The sequence below is a fragment of the Sciurus carolinensis genome, chromosome 8 (assembly GCF_902686445.1).
Source record: "Sciurus carolinensis chromosome 8, mSciCar1.2, whole genome shotgun sequence".
Lineage (NCBI taxonomy): Eukaryota > Metazoa > Chordata > Mammalia > Rodentia > Sciuridae > Sciurus > Sciurus carolinensis.
The window spans coordinates 429,849-447,464 of NC_062220.1; the positions used below are offsets into that span (position 1 = coordinate 429,849).

The 17,616-nt window shown below is 47.9% G+C and overlaps 1 protein-coding gene across 2 annotated transcripts in view; it reads left to right on the plus strand.

Annotated features, from left to right (window-relative positions):
• The window catches only part of Ncapg2 (non-SMC condensin II complex subunit G2), a 60,881-nt gene that overhangs the window by 15,984 nt on the left and 27,281 nt on the right, over nt 1–17,616 (plus strand). The window contains exons 7-15 of one of the 2 annotated variants that reach the window (XM_047561302.1): nt 1,154–1,248; nt 2,222–2,291; nt 5,091–5,177; nt 5,579–5,674; nt 6,627–6,752; nt 8,856–9,035; nt 11,731–11,883; nt 15,444–15,666; nt 15,836–15,939. In XM_047561302.1, coding sequence (XP_047417258.1) covers nt 1,154–1,248; nt 2,222–2,291; nt 5,091–5,177; nt 5,579–5,674; nt 6,627–6,752; nt 8,856–9,035; nt 11,731–11,883; nt 15,444–15,666; nt 15,836–15,939 — 1,134 coding nt within the window. The remainder of the gene's footprint in view (nt 1–1,153; nt 1,249–2,221; nt 2,292–5,090; nt 5,178–5,578; nt 5,675–6,626; nt 6,753–8,855; nt 9,036–11,730; nt 11,884–15,443; nt 15,667–15,835; nt 15,940–17,616) is intronic. The other variant, XM_047561303.1, reaches the window with a different exon arrangement.

Consider the following 17,616-nt stretch of genomic DNA (forward strand, 5'->3'; position numbering starts at 1 on the left):
TTTTGACAATATTAATTCTGCCTATCCAAGAACATGGGAGATCTTTCCATCTTCTAAGGTCTTCCTCAATTTCTTTCTTCAGTGTTTTGTAGTTTTCTTTGTAGAGATCTTTTACCTCTTTGGTTAGATTGATTCCCAAGTATTTTATTTTTTTTGAGGCTATTGCAAATGGAGTTGTTTTCCTCATTTCCCTTTCAGTTGTTTCATCACTTGCGTATAAAAATGCTTTAGATTTATGCGTGTTGATTTTATAGCCTGCTATTTTGCTGAATTCATTGATGAGGTCTAGAAGTTTTCTGGAGGAGTTTTTTGGATCCTCTAAATATAGAATCATGTCATCAGCAAATAGTGACAGCTTAAGTTCCTCTTTTCCTATTCATATCCGTCCCTTTTTATTTTTTAGTTTGAGACAGAGTTTTGCTAAGCTGTTTGTGGCCTGCCTAAGTTGCTAAGGCCAGTCTCGAACTTGTGATCTTCCAGCTTCAGCCTCCTGAGTTGCTGGGATTACAGGTCTCAGCCACCATGCTGGCTCAGTGTTTTCATTTATCAAAGATTAAAGTGAACCATTACTCAGTTCCATTTCTACCCTCAAATGCTAAGTTTTAGGCATCTTACTTTATTTATATATTTTTTTGGTATTGGGAATTAAACCCAGGGACATTTTGCCATTGAACCACATCCCTATCTCTCTTATTTTCACCAGATAGTGTCTCACTAAGTTGCTGAGACTGGCCTTTAACTTGTAGTCTTCCTGCCTCAGCCTCCTGAGCCACTGGATTACAGGCCTGCATCGCCACACCTGGCTCATTCTTTGATTTTAGACCAGCTATTCACAGTAGTGCCAGAATGAAATGTTTATGAACCCCTGGTTTGGGTCTATATGGTTCTGCCAAGACAGAGACACTCAGGGTAGCTGCTGCTTCACCCTAGGGACAGAGGTTCTGTAGCTCCAGGGTAGCATAGTTTCTGCGGGTAGGAGCCACCGCCTACGGCCTCCCCAGCTCCATTCCAGTGTGCACATCCAAGTTATTGCTGTGTGTACTTCCTTTTTAGAAGCAGCTAACTTTAATAAAATTAAACGTTCCAGTTTTGTTTGTTTTTGGGAAGTTTTTAATTATATGCAATCTGAATGTTTATATTTTTTAATTTGTAGGGGAGAAGATTTCTTAGTTCTCTCTTCAACTGGAATATAAACTTCATTAAAATGATCCATGGAACCATTAAAAACCAGTTACAGGGATTACAAAAGTAAGTATTATAGGTAATTAAAAGTTTATGCCGTCTTAATCTGATTTTTAAAGATTCCATTTTTCCTGACTTTTAATAGTTATATTACCATATGGAAGCCTTAGAAATTATATCTTACATTATTTTTACTCTTGTATTATTGAGTAGTTTTTTTTTTTTTAACCCTCTATAGGAAATAAATCTTTCAGTAGTGACCATTGAAATTAAGATTTTAACCTGTGCTAGTTTCAATAGTCAAATTAGATGCCAGTTAGATCTTGGCCTCACTCACACTGAAACTCAGGTCACTGGTACATCTGAAGTGATTTTGTATTGAATTCTTCCAGTTAAATGTGGGCTGGGAAGAGCTGTGCAGTGTAAGCACCAGCGGTGCTGGAGGGAGTGTTCTGGTGCCAGCACCACCTCCCCTGCCTGGCTGTCCTCAGCACTAGGGCCACGTGTTTGTAGTTCCGTCCTCGTGACTCTTTCTAGGTGCGCTTTAGGTATAGTTTCCAGTGTCCAGTGGCTGTGTGAGGACCAAGTTAGGATTGGGTTCTGATTCTGTAGGTTCTCATTTGAAGAACGTTGGGTTGAACTAATAGATTTCTAAACTTTTATGATTCTCTAATAGATTCTGGTATCACGAGGCATCCTGTAGATGAGGAATTAGTAGCCTGGAAAGTCCAAAATGACTCCACATAAACATTTATTATTAAACTTTTTGATCTTAGACTTTGGCTCTGGGCTTATGGTCTTGGAAAATGGTCACATTCTGGGGAAGCCTTTATAAAGGAGAGGAGTCTTCGGCTCACCTTTGCTCCCCAGACATGCCCCTTTGTATTTCTGCGTCACTTAGGTGACCTCTCTGCAGATCATTCGAGGGCTCTAGTGAAGCTTTTTCCTCTCCTTTGAAGTAGGAGAGTCACTGAAATGATATATGCTAATAGTATAATTGTTTAAACTTGTACTAACACTGTTTTCATTTTTTTAATAGATATTTGATGGTACACATTGCAGAAATTTATTTCAGAGCTTGGAAAAAGGCTTCAGGGAAAATATTGGAGGTATTTACATTTTATCAAATGTTTATTGTATTCTGGTTACTGAATCAGTCATCAAAGAAGGGCTGCTTAACACTGTGTTGGTGCTGAGCAGGTGGGCTGAGACCCTGGTGGGTGTCGGTGCTGAGCAGGTGGGCTGAGACCCTGGTGGGTGTTCGTGCTGAGCAGGTGGGCTGAGACCCTGGTGGGTGTCGGTGCTGAGCAGGTGGGGCTGAGACCCTGGTGGGTGTCGGTGCTGAGCAGGTGGGCTGAGACCCTGGTGGGTGTCGGTGCTGAGCAGGTGGGGCTGAGACCCTGGTGGGTGTTGGTGCTGAGCAGGTGGGCTGAGACCCTGGTGGGTGTCCGTGCTGAGCAGGTGGGCTGAGACCCTGGTGGGTGTTGGTGCTGAGCAGGTGGGGCTGAGACCCTGGTGGGTGTCGGTGTTGAGCAGGTGGGCTGAGACCCTGGTGGGTGTCAGTGTTGAGCAGGTGGGCTGAGACCCTGGTGGGTGTGTCCTCGCTGGTGCACTTCATCCTGAGATTAGCCGTGGCCTCCAGGTGCTTGGCTGGAGTGTAGCATGAGTGGAATCAGAGTCTGGCCCCTTGTTCAGCAGCTCTGGGCCTAGAGTGTCCAGCCACATGTAGGAGCACCAGGAATGTGGCCAGTCCTAATCGTGGTGTGCCGAAAGTGCAAGGTACACTCCATATTTCAAATAAGTGCCCCTGAGTTCAATCCCTGGCATCAGAACAAAAACCAAATATTTCACTAGTCCTTTCCAAAAATACTGATTGCATGTTAAGATGGTAGTGGTTTGGATACAGAAAACATATTAAATATATTTTAATATAAAAATATTAGCTGGAAATATTATGAAGCAAAATATAAAAATATATTAACAAACTATATAACCAAAACATCTTTTAAAAATAATAATATAACATACTGTTACAAAATACTAACAAACAAAACATGTTATTTACTTTTACTGTTGTTTTTTTCTATTTTGTTGTTTTCTATTTTTAATGTGGTCTCTAGAAATCATAAAGCTGTGTTGTGGCCTGTGCCCTGTTTCTCTGCACAGCACTGTTCAGGACACTCTCGTGCCTCTTCCAGTTATGTTATTTTGAGAATTCAGAGATATTCCTTAGCAGCTGTAATGCTCAGGTCGCGAAGAGTCAGCTATGTAATTCAGAATCTCAATTAAACAATGACAGGTGTCTGTTTTCCCTCACACTGTCCTCAGACTGGGCTCTGGGATGAGCACTCAGCATCCTGCTCCTCTGGCGAGCTGCCTGTGGTGTGGGCGCGGGGTGGGTCGGTGTGCCGCTGCCCTCTTCTGCCCACCGAAGCATGTCTCTTTTGCTGGGTATTAATTGATGTTGCTTCTAGAGTAGGAGTTTCTATTAGAGTCCCCTGCAGACAACTTTTGAAAGTTTTAGAATGTGTAACTTCACGGACAGAACCAGGATTTTGATGCTTTTTTTCCCTTTGCATTGTTTTACCACTGCACAGAACTTATTCTTAAAGAAACAGTGTTTGTCCTTATAGTGTTCTACCCCGTTTTATCCAGTAGTGCTTCAAAAACAGATTGAATACACTTGAACAAAATCAGCTCCAAAATGTGTATTTCTCAGCCCTGTTCTTTTCTCCCTCTGAGTTTTTAAAGAAAATTCCAGATGTGATATTTCATTTCTATAAAATTCACTGTGCATCTCTAAAAAGTGTGGTCATGCTGTGACATGGTAACACCTAAAAAACTAACAACAAATACTTGATATTTTTTAAAAATAATCAGACAATGTTAAATTTTTCTTCTTGTTTCAAAGTGTCTTTTAAAATTTTTTGAATTTGGATCCAGAAAGTCACTTACATGTTATTTCCTTCTGTTCACTTCTTGAAGACTGACCCTCCTTGACTCTTTCCCTTTTTTTTGGCACTGGATTGGAACCCAGGGCCTCAGGCATGCTGGGCAAGCACTCTGTCACTGAGCTGCATCCCAGCCCCACCTGGCTCTCTAGTCTACACTGGCCTGTTGGAGAGGCCAGGTCACTCATCTTGCAGTGTCGCATGTCTGTGCTCTGCAGCTCGTTTGGATTCAGACCTCACAGTGTCGATGGCTTCCCAGGCTGTATAGGGCAGCTCAGTTTTATCATAGGTCCCACAGGGTCCTGGTCCATGTCCAGTGGTTCTGAGACCTATTGGTGGCTTCAGGCGAACGAGATCTTTTCAAAGATGACTGAGAAGAGGCCATCTGTAGCACAGCCTCCTCTCATCCTTCCTTCGAGCCTTGGAATGACGGTGGGGGCCCCCGAGGACGGGTAATGACCCAGATGTCCCTTGAGGTTTTGGGCTACTCTTGCAAGCCTTTCCTCTGTGGCTTCACCTGAGATCTGCTGCGGGGCTTCCCATTCCCTCCCCTGCGTAGCCCTTCTTAACCGTGAGTCCCAAGAGTTCTTATTTCAGTTTATTTGAAGTCCTGGCCTCCATTGTAGAGGTGGTTCCTTTTCAGTTCTGGGGAGGCTCTTGGAGCAGGTCCAGGCTTGCGAAGGTCATTCGGGTCTGCACTGACGGAGGGGAGGGAATTCCAGGCCTGTGTGCTCCGGCCCCTCAGTCTGTCTGACGTGAAGGGCCTTGAGCAGTAGGTGGGAGCCCTCCCTGCCCCATGGCAGGCTTGATACTTTGTCAGGCAGGAGAGCAGCTGCGGCTTCTCCTTGGCTCTTGGAAACTAAAGGCACTGTCAGTGTCGTGGACTTGGAACGAAGACTTTCTCATGAGGACTGGAGGCACACTGTGCATGTGCAAGTGCTGTGTTGATCGTTGCAGGCCATCGAGAGTGACTGCATCCAGGACTTCATGTTCCACGGCATCCACCTGCCCCGGAAGTCTCCAGTGCACGCCAGAGTGCGGGAGGTGAGCGGGCCTTGTCACCTCTGCTGTGAACACAGGGTCGGGAGTCCCCTCCTTTTGTTCTCAGGTCATTGCTGGTTAAGCTTAAGGGTAGGGTACACTTCACACCTCACTCAGGGGTTCCTTGGGATGTGGGCATTTGGTGCCTGGCAGTTTTATTCCTGTCACCAGGGAAGCAAAGCTGTGCTATTACTAAGACAGAACCCTGTGCTGTGTTGGGTTTCCTGGAGTGAATTATGTATCAATGCTGTTTAAAAAGTCTGAAGTGAGCACACGATTAGTACCAGAACTGATAACACTGCACAGGAAGAAAGCAGTCCCGTGCCACTGAGCACCTTTCACACTTTGAAGGCAGCAGCAGTGCCTTTCCTTCCTTCCTTCCTTCCCCTGGTTCTTGCCTGCAGGTGCTGAGTTACTTCCACCATCAGAAGAAGGTGCGGCAGGGGGTGGAGGAGATGCTGTACCGGCTGTACAAGCCCATCCTGTGGCGAGGGCTGAAGGTGCGCATGTGGAGTGGGCTCCCTGCTGAGGGCGTGCCAGGCGGGCTCTGAGTCCAGCTTGTTGTTCTTAGTGGGCTGGTGGTGAGAGGAAGGCTTCAGACCTGTGTTTGCTGGCATTTTGGAACAAAATTCTTTCCTTTCTTAAGATGGAGTCCCACTCTGTTACCCTGGGCTCCAGTTGCCCTTCCTCCTCAGCCTCCCTAGTGGCTGGGATCAGGCATGAACCACCATGCCTGACTCTCAGAATCTTTTCTTCTTGCTTGTTTTTATAGCACTGGGGATTGAACCCAGGGGTACTTTCCCACTGAGCTCCATCTTCAGCCTTTCTTACTGTTTATTTTGAGACAGGGTCTCACTAACTTGCCTACACTGACCTCGAACTTGCCTTCTGCCTCAGTCTCCTGATCCAAATCTTTTCTTTAGTAAAAGCATTTTTTGGGTTCACTTAATTGGAAAGGTGTGTTAGTTCAGTGCTGAGTACATAGTTATTTTGAAGTAGCCAGTCAGGAACGAGTCTGGGTGGGCTGCCCATCCTCCCTGTGACTGGGCAGGAGGCAGAGACTTCCTGAGCATCCTCACAGACACACAGGTCTCCATACTCTGGTGTCACCTGATGTGGTGGTAGCTGTCTCTTCATGACATCAGGTGGGTTTTGATGTGAAGAGGCTGATCTTTTATGTCTGTCGACACTGAGTTTGGCTTAATTTTAGGATGTCCTTACCGCGTTTGGTCTACTTATGTGTCTGTTCATCCCCGCAGGCATGCTGGGAACCCAGGGCCTGGTGCACCACTGAGCTACACCCTTAGGCTGTGTGGTCAGTTTCAATGCTACAGTCGTCTTTAACTTGTAGATAGGTTTCTGTCAAGGTAGTAGAAGTATTCATTTGAGAACATCAGACTGAAGGCTTTGTGTGTTTTTCTGGAACTCTGAACTACTCTCTTACTCTTATAGGCCAGAAACTCAGAAGTTCGATCAAATGCTGCCTTGCTGTTTGTGGAAGCATTTCCTGTTAGAGACCCAAACTTCCATGCCATCGAAATGGATAGTGAAATTCAGAAACAATTTGAAGAACTGTACGTACGTATCTCCTGTGGTTAGGCTGCCTACGCACTCCAGCTCTGCCCAGGTGGGGCGCTGCTGCCTCTGGAGGAGCCTAAGGGGCCTGCCCCTGCGGAACTGAGGGCCCTGCTTCAAAGAAGTGCCTGTCCTCCGGCCTCTGAAAACCAGGACCTGCCGTCCCATTCTCCTGTCAGTCTGTTTGGGACCTTCAGTTTTCTGTCTCCTCCTGTAGTTTGACCATCATACATGGTGCCCCTCATCCCTCGGTGGAGACAGGCATCACAGAGGCCCTTGACTTTGACTCTACCTCCCGCTTGCCAACCGCGACACTTCTGACAAGCTGTTGGTCTCTGTGTCTGCCTCGCTCAGGGTGGCTGTGGGCTGCCAGCCCTTAAGTCTAGGGAGCATGAATCAGCAGACACTGCTGTGCTTCAAGATGAGGGTCATTCCCGGGGGCTGCCCGTCTCCTGTGGTGGCTGGAGGGTGCTGTCTCTGGGCCCTCACTGGCAGGTTCCTGATGTGTTGTGTATTGTCCTGGTCAGTAGCAGAATGACAGGAAGAGTCACTGTCCTGTTGTCACCGTGGCACTCCTGAGTGCTCCTTCTGTTTGTTTCTGGTTTGTGAAAAACTTCAGCCTGTGGAAAGCTGAAACGTCGTACGGCAAGGACTTGGCACAAGCGTGCCTTGAATTTGATTTCTGTTCATGGTCCCCTTTTCCTTCCACCCCCCTCCTTTTGCTCATCTGTTTATTTATATTTGATTGGTGCTTCCTACCTATGCATGAAGGTGGGATTTCCTGTGGTATATTTATATATGCACATAACATGGTTTTTGAAGAATTCATTCTGCATTGCCTCCTTTACCCATTCCTCCACTCTGGTCTGAATTGCCACTGATCTTCCCTGTATCTTTCTGATATCCTATCCTTCCCTCCCCCTTTCTTTTATTGTACATGAGCTTACATCTATTAGAGAAAATATTTGACCTTTGAGTTTCTTTTCTGGCTTATTTCACTTAGCATGATATTCTCCATTTTCATCCATTTACTGGCAAGTGCTAAAATTTCATTGTTTTTTATGATTGAGTAGAACTCAACTGTGTGTGTGTGTGTGTGTGTGTGTGTGTGTGTGCGTATGTATATATATATGTCATATTTTTTAAATCCATCCATCTATTGATAGGTGCCTGGGCTGATTCCATAATTTGGCTATTGTGAATTGTGCTGTTATAAACATTAAGGTCGTTGTATCGCTACAGCATGTTGATTTTAGATCTTTAAGGAAAATACCCAGGAGTGGGATAGCTGGGTCCTGTGGTGGTTCCATCCCTAGTTTTTGATGTTACTGTTGGAGACTGTGATTCTGTTTGCTAAGTCTGTATTTCATGGAACCCATTCCTGCTTTTTCATTTCCTGTGAGTTGATAGTTAAATGAAGTGAGTTGGTAAGGTTCATGCTGGTGTCCTTGGGTTGCTGTGTGAGGCTGTGCCCTGGTGATGTCCTGTACTTCCATGGGGCACATGACTGCGAGCAGCCACTGACCAACCTGACCTGGATTGAGGCATTTACAGCAGCATTGCAGAGCTCTGAATGGCACAGCTGGTGCTGGAGACCCACTGTGAACAAGGTCCCCTGGGCAGGTGGCACGTGAGCTCCATGTGCTTCAAAGCTGTTCTTGAGTGCTCTGCACCAGAAGTGATGAAGACGATCTGAGACCCAGCAGCCTGTAGTCGCCAGCACCCTGTGAGGGGGCTCTGCATCACATCAGCCAAGTGTGGGTTGAAGATATTGGGAGAAACTGTGTTTTGTCTGTAAGGATTTGTAGTCACTGTGCCCTAAGCAATGCATGCTGTTTTAGCATCACAAGTAATCCAGCAGTAAGGTGCGGGCAGGATGTGTGGGTTTGTGCTGCTACTTCATTTAGGGAACTTGAGCATCTGGACTTCAGCATCCTGTGGGTAGTCCTAGAACCAGTCCCCTGAGAGACTGCAACCAATAGCTCTGTAACTTTAAATGTCTGTAATTAAGTTATTTAATTCCCAAAATGCTAGTGTTTAAAGCAAATATTAACACAAAGGGAACTGATTTAAGATTTTTAAGCCTTTTTCCCTTCCTACTTATAGAGCCTTTTAGAAGATCCTTATCCGATCGTCCGTTCCACAGGGATCCTTGGCGTTTGTAAAATAACTTCCCAGTACTGGGAAATGATGCCCCCAACCATCCTTATCGATCTCCTGAAGAAAGTAACTGGGGAACTGGCATTTGATACCAGCTCAGCTGATGTTCGTTGTTCTGTCTTTAAGGTAAGATTTTAAAAATCATATAGTGATACTTAGATATAGTAGAATACAAAATACAGAGAAGGAAAAAGACAAAAAACCACAGAGAGTGCTGTTGATACTTTGTATGTGCAAAGTACAATTATAAAGAAACTAAAGTGTTTTCTACAGGAAATGACTACCCAATAAGATCCTGGTGTTCAGTGTATGGGGTGGCATTCCCCAGTACTACTGAATCCATTCTTTTTTGTCTTTGCGGAGTGTCTTGGGAAGCGCCTGTGTCGTGACTGAGAACAGGGTCTGTAGGTGCAAGGGAGGGGACAGCAGCACCTGGACTTAGAGCTCATGGCCTGTGCTTATGGCTGTGTGACCAGGCCATGCACCCTGCACCCTGGAGGCACCAAGAGCTTCCTGCCTGCTTCCCTGAGCCTGGCCTTGGTGTTTCCGTCCTCCGCTGATGTAGCCCCTGTGCCGTGTGACTCTTTGGGAGTCTGCCATCTTCACAGATGATAATTATTTAAAAGTCCTTATAGAGGGATTTGCACAGAATCTGCACAGGATATGTTGGGATTAACCTGAATAATGTTTTATATGCTCACCCATCACCAGCACCAGTACTAGTTCAAACTTGTTAAGCATAGCCATGTTTTGTTTCCTAATCAACCTGGACCAAGTCACCTGGGCATACAGAAACTGACACAGATCGGATCCTGGTGTGGGGGTTATTGATTTCTCTGCTTTGGTGACTTTGGTGACAACAGAAGGGCAGTGATGTGGCAGTGGGCCTGGGACGGGGGCCCAGGCTGTGAAGACAGGTGTTCTTGGCAGCTGGTTTGTGCTGTGTAAAGCTCTCTGAGAAGTTCACTCAGGAACTGAGTGATCTCACTTTACACCACTGCTGGGAACCGTCTCCTCTCCCTAGTGGCCTCAGACCACCATGCCCATGGCACTCCTCTATAACCTGCTTGCCCCCTTTCTTCTTGCTGTGGGTACCCATATTCCCTGGTGCGCTTGCTGAAACCCACCTGAAGGAAAGCAGACCTTCCCTGGGCGGCACCAGGTGAGGACCACCTGCCTCTTCCCCTGCAAGCCACCTGCGGTGGGGCCAGTTGTTGGCACCAGCCTTTCACTGTCAGAGCATGCTCCTCACTCTGCCTTTCCTTACTGCTTCCAGATCACTCTGCAGCGTCCCTGGTCTGTGCCAGGGAAGTACCTCTGACCAAGCTCAGTTTCACAGGACCCTTTCACTGCTATTTCCTGACCTCCGCCACTTCCACCCCAGAGCAGTTGTTCCTTCTGCCCGTTGTCACAAACCCTTGCCTCCTTTTCCTCCCCACTGCCTGTGCTAGGCTGTGTGGTTTCCACATGGCTTGCCCTTCAGTCCACGGGGCCTCACTCAGTGGACAGTGTGTGAGCTCTTTTGGTGGCCAGCACACAGCTCTTAGATGCCATGGTCTTGAAGAACATGACTCAGGAAGGAGCAGGTGAGCTGCAACAGCCACGCAGACTCGGACAAGCACAGGCCTACAGCTTTGGAAGGAAGTGTTTCCCAGGGCCAGCCATCCCTAGGTGTGCTACCCCTGGAAGCTGGGGTCCTTTGTTCCTATGGTCTTGGTGGCAGATGGCGCCCCACCCCTTGCCCCCTGCCCTGCACTGACTCTGACCTTCTCTGCTACCTGACAGGGTCATTTCTTTCTCCCCCTGTCCCTTCCTTCCTTTGCAACAGCAGCATCATCTGCTCATTTGCCTACCTGTCTGCTGTTCCTTCTTCCTCTTCCACCACACTCTGCACTTCTCCGAGATCACTTCTTCCTGCTGCTGTGATTCAGTGTGGTCCAGTCACCTCAGTTCCATCCTCCTGACTGCAGTGTGGCAAATTCTTGCTTCTGACAAAACTCCCACAAGGTTACAGCACACTGCCTTGACCAGATGGGTCTCCTGCATGGGGACAGTGTGGGCTCTTGGGTGGAAGCAGACACAGAGCACAGGGCACCCCAAGGACAGGTGGGAGGCTGGGGGGCGCAACTGCAGAGCTGCCCAGAGGACCCAGAGGTGCTCGGAGGTGCCATGTAGCCCGGTGAGTCAGGTGCTTGGACATGATGCTTTAGAAGCTGTATGCACTTGAAATTTAAGACAGCATGGCTCATTAAAATAGACTTTCTGGGTGTACCGTGTATACTTTAAACAACTTGCAGAAGGGGCCCTTTTCCTAATAACTGGAGCAGGTACAGGTAGATGAGTTTGGAGATGAGGGACCTTGGCTCCAAGCTGACACCTCCCCTGACCTGTGCCAAGGGCTCACCTCTTCTCCCGGGATCTGAATGTGTCCAGGTTAGCCACATGGGCGTACTTGGTACACAGGTGGGCATTGAGTCAGGACACAGAGTTTATTGACTGTTAAGGATCCGACTTTAGATGCAGCCATGTTTGCCATCATGCTCTGAGTACCAACTAAGACCCTGCATGATTGGGCAGAGGGCCCTCTGTCACCAGGTCAGTCTTGTTGAATGGAGCAGTGGTGGCTGGCTGCCAGTTGTCAAAGTGATGCTAGTTCATTGAGTATGTTAGTGGGATGGAACTTCCAGGAAAATGTTCTTTTCTGTAGGTATTTATTTTCCTGGTGCATTTGGTAAGGGTGGAACTGAACGTCCTCCTCAGTGAGCTCTTATGTTTCTTGGCATGTTCTGATTTTGAGATCTCTCTTTCTCCTTTGTTGTAGTGTCTGCCGATAATTCTGGATAACAAACTGAGCCACCCGTTATTAGAACAGCTTTTGCCAGCACTCAGATACAGTCTCCATGACAATTCCGAGAAAGTGAGGGTGGCGTTTGTGGAGATGCTGCTGAAGATCAAAGCTGTGCGAGCGGCAAAGGTGGGCAGCTGGGGGGTTTTTTACCACAGGAGGAAGTGTGTGTTTCCACCCAAAACAAAGACAGAGCTTTTTTTTTTTTTCCCCCACTGAGTATGTCCCCAGCCCTTTTTATAAATATTTTTAGTTTGAAATAGGGTCTTGCTAAGTTGCTTATGGCTTCACTAAGTTGCTGAACCTGACTTCGAACTTGTGATCCCCCTACCTCAGCCTCCCAAGCCACTGGGAATAGAGGTGTGCGCCACTGCACCTGGCAAAAGACAAAGCAGTGTTAGTTCCAGCACCTTGGTATTGACACATTGGTAACTGCTGCATTTGACCAGGAGCTGTGTGCAAGATTTTTTGTGTTTTTCATTGAAGATTCTAGAAATGCCAGTGTTTCTTTTTTGAAAACATTGATATGAACACCCCTCATGTGACTGTTTTTATCATGTGTGGGCATGTTTATTGACATGTCCGGTGGAATATTTAGATACTTGGCACCTTGTAAGCACATAAACATTCCTTCCTTCGGGAGGTTGACTGTGAGCCCTTGCCGCCATGGGAAGCAAGGGCATGCGTGCTTGTAACAAGTGTGTACTGGGCACTGCACAAGCTGTTGGCACCATTGCCTTCTGCCACCTCTGGACCCTTCAGTTTCTTGCTGAAAATGTTGGGTGCTCTGGACTCGGCCATTACTTGGTAACACCATGAACTTTGTCCCTCCACGTAGCAGGTCACAGACACTTAAACGCTTCAGTTGTGCCACAGTATTTGGAAACACCTGACAGGTCTGTTGATGTTGGGTCAGAGATTTAGACTCGTGTGTTCATGTGAGATTGATGCTGTGTGGCATAAAATGACAAGGAGGGACATTTTGTGGGACTTATATGGAAATACAATATATGAGTAAAAAGGAAGAGCATTGGAGTATCTAATGTGTGGCCACTGTATAACATGGAACTCGTGCACACAGCTGCTATGAAATACCCCTAGGAGGCGGGAGACACGGGGGCTTGTGCACACATGTCTGGAAGAAGAGCCAGGGGCAGGGGAGGGAGCCTTTGTGTTTTTTGTTTTTTGTTTTTTGCGGTGCTGGGGATCGAACTCAGGGACTTGTGCTCGCAACACAAGCACTCTACTGACTGAGCTATCTCCCCAGCCCACCTTTGTGTGTTATAAAACAGGAACACGTTGACTGATCTGCATGCTGTGGACCTGATGTCACATCCAGTTAAGTTAACTTGGGAGCTTTTATTGAAAACCAGTGACTGTGCAGGTCCCTCTCGGGACTGGACTGTTATACTGTGCCATGCTGTCTGAGTTATTACAGGCTTACAGTAAGTCTGTGGGGCAAGCGCTTCAGCTTTGTTCTTTCTTTCTTTCTTTCTTTTTTTAGTATTTTTTAAGATGTCAGTAGACCTTTATTTTATTCATTTATTTTTATGTGGTGCTAGGAATCGAACCCAGTGCCTCACACATGCGAGGCCAGTGTTCTACCACTGAGCCACAACCCCACTTCCTATATTTCTTTTTTCAAAATTTGTGGGCTGTTTTAGGTTCTTTGCATTTCGATATATATTTTAGAGTCAGCAAATGAGTGTCAGTAGAAAAGCTGGCTTCAGTTTTGATTGTCTTTGTTTTATTTTTTATTTTGAGACAAGGTCTCACTGAGTCGCTGAGGCTGGCTTTGAACTTGTGATCCTCATGCCTTAGCCCCCACATGTGCCACCACGCCTGGCCGTTCTTAGTTTATTCGTGGGATCTGTCCAGGAGAACTGGCAGGTACTGGATGAGACAGGGACAGATGGCCTATGCCTGACAGGTCTGTGTGTCCAAGCGGAGGAAGGAAGCGTTGTCTGGGCTTCGGCACTGAGCTCTGTGAGGCTGTGCTCTGGCACACATGCCAGGACTGCTGGCAGGGTGGGCAGGTGGAGGGGCGCACGCTGCTCCAGCTCACCTGTCTCCCTGCTGTGGAGAAAGGCTGTGCGACCTCAGTAATGGGCAGGCTGACCTCTGGGCGTGTTCTGTATCGCTCTCCATCCTGCCTTAGACATGGTGGGCTGCCTCCAGGCCGAACTGGTGGTCAGGAGAGGCCCCTGTGCTTGTGCGTGCTGGGCGGAGCCCGTTGCAAGCCTCTGGTCTTCGTGTGGTAGTGATGACGGGCAGTGTGACAGAACAGCCCTTAGAGCTTACGCTTGACCACGCGAGCCTCGGTTTCCTATTGGTGAAGTGGGTTCTCTGAAATGACAGCAGGGGCAACCCTGAGGTCAGTGTTTTACTGGGGCTCGTGTCTGCTGGTGCTGCCCAGTTATCCATATGGACAGTGCACGTTGCCCAGGCAGACGGGGGCTCATGTGCAAAGCAGATTTGAGAGCTGTTGCCCAGGTGGTCAGAAACGAGTCCTGGCACTTGTCCCTTGTTCTTCTGCACCCTGAGAGCACCGGCCTGGCTCTCCTGCGAGACTCCAAGTCCTTTAGACAGGCCTGTCTCCTCAGTTAGCTGAAGGTTCCGGTCCACAGGGGGCTGAGTGCTCCTCCTTGTGGTGCCTGAAGCACAGGGTCAGGCCCTGTCTCCCCAGAACCAGCTGGGCGTCCAGTGGACATGGAGTTAGTAGTGGCAGTGATGACAGTTCTGGTGTGGGTGATGTCAGGCGGTTGGAGGGGACTGGAGTTGGAGCACTTGTCACGTTTCCAGGCAGTTGGCCCCCAGGAGACAGAACTCAGGCAGAGCTTGTGTGCATTTGTTAGGTCAGAATGATGCGAAAATACTTAAATGCTGATGAGAAGGATCTGTTGAAAACACCATGGAGATGGTCCTGAGACTGAGGCCCCACTAGGTCCAGGTACCTGTTTGCAGGTGAGGAGGCTCATGGAGCCAGCCTGGGACAACTCTGAACATTCTGCCTTAAAGTCTGTTTTCCTCCTGTTTTTCTATAGTATTTTTGTCTTGTCTTGAATGTCTTGCTCAGAAGTTTGGTGTTTCTGGAGACGACTGGAGAGCTTTTCAGTATGAGGACAATGTGGTCAGTTCTTAGTTTTGCACTTGCCTGCTGTTTGAGGTGACAAGGAGGGTGTGGTGGGCAGAGACCAGGCTGTGGAGGGTGAGGATGGGGACCCTGGTATTGCAGGAGGCTGACTGAAGGGCCACCCAGGGAGTGATGCCCATGCTGCTAAGTCGCAAGTACTGTGTCTATCTCAAAACTGTTAAATGTGTTTTAAAATTCACTTCTCACACTTAACGGGCCAAAGGTATGGGTCTTGAGAAATTTAAAAATGGCTGGGTTTGAAATCATGGCTGTAATTTGAGAGTTTACTGTACAAGAATCATGGTGGTGAGTAATGGTGACTAACCTTCCTAATAGCCTTGGACTTGGGCATCTTATACATTGGTCTTCTTAAGATGTAGATTGATCTGTTCTTTTCTTCACAGGAGCATCACAGGTTCTAGTACAGCCATTTGAAATGAATGTTCTTGAAATCAGAAATTAGTTCCTTTGGTTTTGTTCTGGGAATCTCCCTGAAGCAGTTCCCAAGGTTTCTGGAATGATCGATGGTTTCCTTCTGCACCTGTGCTGTTCATAGTTCTGGAAAATATGCCCCATGGAGCACATACTGGTTCGTCTGCAAATGGACTCACGGCCTGTGTCCCGGCGCCTGGTGAGCCTCGTCTTCAACTCCTTCCTGCCCGTGAACCAGCCGGAGGAGGTCTGGTGTGAGCGCTGCGTCACGCTGGTGCAGATGAACCACGCGGCTGCCAGGAGGTTCTACCAGCACGCCCATGAGCACACCGCCTGTACCAACATAGGTGGGAGCCCCGCCTCTGCCCGCTGCGCAGGGCTGGCCTCTCCAGCAGGCTTACGCTGGAGTGTTTCTGAATTTCTTTCAGTGTTCCACTGTTGGGGATTATAATTCCTATTAGAAGGTTAATTTTGTAGGAGGAACATGTTAATTGTTGATTATTGTAAACATTTTAGCCAAACTGATCCATGTTATTCGCCACTGCTTGAACGCCTGCATCCAGAGGGCACTTCAGGAACACCAGGAGGACGCTGAGGAGCGGGAGAAGGAAAACGTGAGCGTGAGTGGCACCCCAGCCTCCTGCCTAGAGAAAGGCAGGATGTTGCCTGGTGTCTTCTCCCTGGGCTGTTAGGCTGGGATATCTTTATTTTCTATTTGTTTCTTTAGCAGATTACTTTGGAAGATCATGAGTGCTATTTTTGAGAGACTTGCTGTGTATCCTTTGCATTTGGTTCTGGAGTCAGGGTGGATGTGAAGCAGAAGAAACCTTCCTATGGCAGCACCTTGTCCCAGTGTCCTGTGCCCTTAAACCACACTGTGTGTTTTGATCCCACTGGGATACAGCAGCGCTGGGTTGGATTCTGGTGTCCCCCAATTCACATTGGGTGGCCGGTAGTGTCAGGCACACCATTCACATAAGATTCTGCCAGAAACGTCCTAGGGCCCAATTTCTGAGTATGAGCTTTATGTAGGAAGTGTAATTTGTCAAAGGGAATCTTTAGCTGCTGTTTCTTAAGAATCCAGAGGTCTGGGGAGATAGCTCAGTCAGTAGAGTGCTTGCCTTGCAAGCACAAGGCCCTGGGTTCGATCCCCAGCACTGCAAAAAAAAACAAAAAAAAAAAACAAAAAAAGAATCCAGACTACCCAGTTTTAGCAGAAGGAAGCAGCGGTCAGACATGGACACACTTTCACTTACAGGCAGTTCACGCGCAAGCTCTTGAGCTGCAGACATCTGAAGTAAAATTCGGGGTGATTCTGCAGTACCCAGCTGGATCAGGAAGCTGACCCTACAGGGAAATCACAGGGTGCCTGTGCTGAGGCACTGTGCCTGTGTGTCCTACACGGCCAGGTGCTGGGCTGAGGGCCTCTCCGGGAGGCTTTCCACCAGCCTCCCAGCTCTCCCATCAGACTCCACTGCACCCTGACAGCCCACCAGCCCACACTTGCGTAGACACTTCTTTTTCTCTTTGCTGAAAAAGCCTAGGAAGATAGAAGTGCAGTGGAGGGAGAAGACGGCAGATCAGTGCCGATCTCATTCTCACATGGCCACTGATTGGGGAGTGGTGGGCTGCCCTCAGGCCTCAGGGGAGCTCAGCCGGAGGTGCCAGCTCAGGGGTTTCAAACTGCTTGGTCTGCAGAACCCAGCCTGTGTGCAGAGGGGCAAGAGCAGCCAGGGTGGAGGAATGGCCTCTTGTGGGCCGCCTGCTTGCTTGAGCTGGGAATGGAGTTGCTTCGGCAGAAGAGAATACGTCTCTCTGTGGTAGTCCACAGGCTTTCACTCTGTACGTGCTGAAGGGGTCCTTCGCCCCAGTAGGAGCTGGACGTCATCAAGGATGCATATGTCACGTCCTCAGGGCAGGTCCACATCACCAGAAGAGACCGGGTTTAGAAACGGCTCCATTGTTCCTGTGGGAAGAGCACATATAGTTTGTCAGATAGGCTTTCTCATTCCAAGAACCCATGTGGCCAAGAGCAGACATTTTGGAAGTGAACTTTTAAGACTTTCTAATTGCTGTCTTCTAAAAACCAAAGGTGTCCTCTGCTAATGTTTTTGGCTTAGGAGTTGAGCATGTTTCTCACATGATGTTCTCATAGGGGAGGTGGTATCTCTAGCAGGAAATTTAAACAACGAGGCTGCAGTGCTAGGCCATGGGCTGCGTTGGTTTGTTTAAAAATAAATACTCCTGTTTATATTTTTGAACTTAAGCTGGTGGTACCTGTCGTGAACCTGAATGCT